The sequence below is a fragment of the Egretta garzetta genome, unplaced genomic scaffold (assembly GCF_000687185.1).
Source record: "Egretta garzetta isolate BGI_Z169 unplaced genomic scaffold, ASM68718v1 scaffold118, whole genome shotgun sequence".
NCBI classification, from domain to species: domain Eukaryota; kingdom Metazoa; phylum Chordata; class Aves; order Pelecaniformes; family Ardeidae; genus Egretta; species Egretta garzetta.
The window spans coordinates 4,418,631-4,423,210 of record NW_009260484.1 but is presented as its reverse complement, the minus strand read 5'-3'; the positions used below and the strand labels follow the sequence as shown (position 1 = coordinate 4,423,210).

The window sequence follows — 4,580 nt, the reverse complement described above, 5'->3', positions numbered from 1 at the left end:
GGGCAGCCCGGCCTCTGCGGCGCGGCGCTGTCACGGGTGGAAAGCCGGGACCGGGTCAGGCACTCTCCCTGAAAAAGTCAGCTGCCTGCTCCTTCTCTGGTCTATTTTAGACAGTAGAGAGTGGCAGTGGTGGTTCCAGTTTTGCTCTGGCCGCCCGTCTCTGACAGTGGAACGTGGGGTGCCTCAAAATACGGCGAAGGACTGAATTCTGTGTTTTATGAACATTTTAGATGACTTTTTTTTTTTTTAAATAGCAGACAGGATGGCACCTAATACCAGTCTGTTATAGAAACTGCCATACTTGCTCTGTGCTGTTACCCATATAAAAGTGTAATCTCTCCTTGAAGCCAGAAATTCAGAAATTAGGTACTGTGAGGGTCAGTTCCACCACCTAATTGAAGAGGAAATTTTTCTTTTTAATTTAATAGAATCATTTTATATTTGTTGTGATCCTTCATTTTCAGATAATTTCTTGTCTTTTCTGTTTGATTAACGAGGAGGCGTGACTTTTTACTGAATCAGAAGTATATTCCTCCTTGTTAGCATAAACAGTTTTATCTTTGCAAATTTTTTAATTTAAATCTGTGCTTCTGCGTTAGTCCGTCTTTCTGTTTAGACTAATATGCAAATAACATTTATGCTTAGATTGTTCTGCCATTACTACCAGTTCATGCAGAATTTACATGTTCCCCCCGCGAATGATTTTGCTGGTCATAAGGACTAAAGCTCTTGGTTTTACTTGAAGTAGCATCAGTTTCCCCGCAGACTGAGAGGTTAGGCAGCACATATACATAAACTGAGATTTTTTGCTTCAACCTGCCTTGTCATCAGTTTAGTAGATATAACCATTCGGAAATACGCCACACTGGCATTACACAAATAGAGCCATTCTTCCCCTCCTTCCCCTCAGTTTTCCACAAGGTGGTTCTGCTCAGAGAGTCCCTTTCACCATATACATAGATGGAAGTTGCGTTGCAAAACTTAACAACTTGTTTACAGTTGTATGTGCTTATAGCTATGCTTTAATAACAATTCTCTTTGTTCTCATGTACTTTCTTAATGCAAGGGCTCTTCTTTTTTTTTTGTGTTCTAGATGGCATTGTCAGACTCGGTCACTACTTGTCTTTCTCCATCTGTGCATTATGTGATTTGCAAACTTGGATTTGAGAAAAAAGACACCTATGATATTAATAATATTTTGTCTGAAAATGGTGAAGTACGTTGGCAAGCTGTTACAGAGCATGTGTGTTACCTTGAATCAGGTTGGTGTGGTGCTACATTTAAGACTGATGCAGTTGAAAGCAATCCTAGCTTAGCTATAACATTTTATTACAGTAGAGCATCAGCTTTGCTGCAGATGGGAGTGCATACGGTTCACATCTACAAGGAGCTTTACGTTTTTCATCGTTTGGTATTTGGTTATTGCTGGCTCCTAAGATTCATGTAATCTGTGCTATATAAGTAGCTGCTCCTTTGTTTCCTCATTCATCTTGGTTCTCAACTTCATGTGCCTGTTCTGCTTTTCTCCTACCTCATAGTTCTTTGTATTCCTTGTGCAGTAAAACACTCTGGGTCCATCAGTATTCCTACTGTTACTTCTGGGTTTGTTTCTCCAACTTCAGCTTGTACAGAAGTACTGTTTGGTTTCCCTTCCTTATATAGAACAGTTCGTAACTGTGTTTTAACCAAAACAAAGTATTTATGCCCTGATGAACTAATTGATTTTTCATTTGGCAAATTGCATCATGCAAGCTCTGTTAATAATTTCCAGAGATGGTAAAAATGAAACGTGTTTCTGCTTCAAGCAATATCTTTCAGTAAATCAGAAGGATCTATTTTCCTGTAAGTGTCCCACCAGCAAGGAGCAGTGGTACCACTCCATAAGGTACTGCATCCATCTGCATTCTTTAAAGGGTGTAAGTGCTGCAGCTTGACAGAGCCCTCTGAGCCTGCACTAGCTTCCAGCTTGGTTGTGTGGAATTTATGTACTCTGGAACGTTCTTCCAATTTCAAAACCAGAACATAATAATCATCTTTACTTCCATATTTTCTTGCATTAAGTTCTTTTTTTATTTGGAGAAGGTACTTGATCTTACCTGGTTTCACACTGCACTTTTCTGTATCTTATCTATGTGGTCTTTTGGACAGTAAATTGTAGTGTATTAGTCATGCCAAAATAACAAGCTGTAGCAGCTTTTACTTCTTGTGAGTTTTAAAGTATTAGACCTTTAAGAAGCTTGGTGTTCTGATCACCTTCTGTTTTTCAATTTAAGATCAAACTGTGGATTATATCAAAAGCATACGATCATTAGGACCTGTATGTGAATCCGTTAATTTGCACTTCACATCTCTGGCAAAGGAGCAATTTGTAATTCAGTATGCATTATGGTTCCACTGGACAAACTACACAGAGGTATGGAAATGTCTGTTGACAATTTGTATTTTGGCACATGAACCCTTTGTGGGTAAGAACACACAAGAGAGATCAATGAACCAAAATACTTAGAATTTGTAACTAATTGCCCTTCTCTGATACATAGTTACTTCTAATTTTCATGACTTTGTAATTAGATTTTATGTAAGTTATCACAAAGACAACATGAGGTGCTTTGGACCTGTTCTAACCTAAGATGATAGGATTTTGTTTTTCTAATAGTGTGTGCTTAATAACAGGTTTTATTGTGTAAAGTTATTTTAGATAATTTTTATAGATGTAAGGCAGTAGATACATTGCAATTAAAAACACAAGAGGTGCTCTAGGGCAGTTTCTTTCCAGGCATCTACAGTTTTACCTCCTTGGCGTGGTTTTCCTCCTACCTTTGCATAGCAATTATCACAAAGGAATATTTAGGTTTCTATGTGCTTTTGACAATTTGTTTTTTCCTTCTGAATATTTAACACAACATTCTTCCTCTCCCCAATTGTACAGTTATTTCTTGAAGTATTTGATGTTCTACAATATCCACAAACTACAGAAGTTGCTCTTGGCTTAATGAAAATAACATCATGCTTGGAGCGAGCCTTGGGTGATGTAAGTGCCAGCATGAGGAGTCTATTGGCGATTTGGTTTTATAAGATGGGAACGAGCTCTTGGATTTAATTGCACACTGAAAACGTGAGGTTACCCTGTACTGTAGTAGTACACAAATAGCCCAGCTTAATTTTGAGTTGGAGAGATGTTCTTTTCTGGATTCAGTTGTGCTAATGGAAACGTCTTCTGGGGCTCCTTCACCTGTGCTGGTAGAGTTTCTTGTGTGAGTGCTGTTACTAATCAATTTAATTAAAAAAGAGCAAAGTTTGCTTAATCAGTGTACATATAGTAGGTCTTTGTTACTCTGATTTATTTAACTGAAACAGGGAGCAGCATACCTTCTACGCAAGATCTGATGATGTAGTAACTTCTGTGAGGAGAGGCAGGAGCATGCAGCTGGAAATGGGCTGCTGGATAACTTCTTTCCTCAGAGCTCTATTCGCAGAGTGTACATCTGTTTAAATGCTTCGACGTGAGTCTCGTGCTGAAAAAACATCTAGCAGTCAGCTAACAAATTCTAGACCTAACTGATCAGCTGGATAGATCTGGGATCCATCTTGTAGTCCTGAACGTTTGTCTTGATAACACATTGCCTTTTCCCTTTACCCTGTAGTAGTTAGTAAAGGTATGCGCTCTTGTTAAGTCTAAAGAGTAATACTGCAGAGTTCCATGACCAGCATGAGGCAAGGAGTACATATATGATAAGACTTAGACTTAGGAATTCAGATTGGTATTAAGAAACGTGTATTGTGAATCCTTTTTGATGGAACATGAATTAGGCTTTGGTTCAACATTTGGTGGTGGCACTGCTTAACTTCGTTTAATCAATCTTTGCAGCCATCTGCCTTGTTTGCTGGTATTCTATACGTTACGTGAGTGCAAATATTTGAAGGCCTAGTAGCAAGCTAGACAGATTAACTGGTCCAGGTGGCTTTCCACCTTTTTCCTCTACCCTCATTTTTGTTTTTCATCTGGATCAGTTCCTCGTTCTGTTTCTCTGCATGACCACACAAACAGATGCCACCACTACTTATGAGCATGCAGGTGTGGGAGAAGGGAGCCCACAGATAAGATAAAATAGCTGGTTTTTAAATCTCTGTGAGGAGCTCTGGAGAAGGAAATGCCAGAGAAAGAACAAAGGACTAATTCACATCTAAATAAACCGATTTGCTCAAGTATGGGGGGTGGTAAATTTTGAAGTAATGAAAAATTACCAAAGATTGGAAAAAAAATGTCAGGGAGGATACGTAGAATGGAAGGCTTCATAGTAGTTGAGACTAGAGGTGCTAAGATTGCCCAACTAGGGTAAAATCTAGTTTAAGGAACAGCCAGAATCAGAAGACAAACCATAAGTCTCTTTCCTTTAACAATGACAGACCCCATAGATTTCTAGGGTAACAATGAAGTATAGTGTCCTGGGTAGGGTTTATTCCCTTAATTACATGTTCTTGTGCTTAACTTTTTTTTTTTTTCAGAAGAGAAGAGCAGTACATGTATAGACATTGTGAAAAGCCTAACTGTGGGAACATTAAGTAGAATACGACCTCTT

The 4,580-nt window shown here is 38.8% G+C and overlaps 1 protein-coding gene across 1 annotated transcript in view; it reads left to right on the top strand.

Moving 5' to 3' along the window:
- Nucleotides 1-1,160: 1,160 nt before the first annotated feature.
- Nucleotides 1,161-4,580, top strand: part of ERMARD (ER membrane associated RNA degradation) — a 16,762-nt gene continuing 13,342 nt past the window's right edge. Inside the window, exons 1-3 of the mRNA XM_009644161.2 lie at nucleotides 1,161-1,262; nucleotides 2,274-2,413; nucleotides 2,930-3,031. Of these exons, the coding sequence (XP_009642456.2) occupies nucleotides 2,993-3,031 (39 nt within the window). The 5' untranslated portion in view covers nucleotides 1,161-1,262; nucleotides 2,274-2,413; nucleotides 2,930-2,992. The remainder of the gene's footprint in view (nucleotides 1,263-2,273; nucleotides 2,414-2,929; nucleotides 3,032-4,580) is intronic.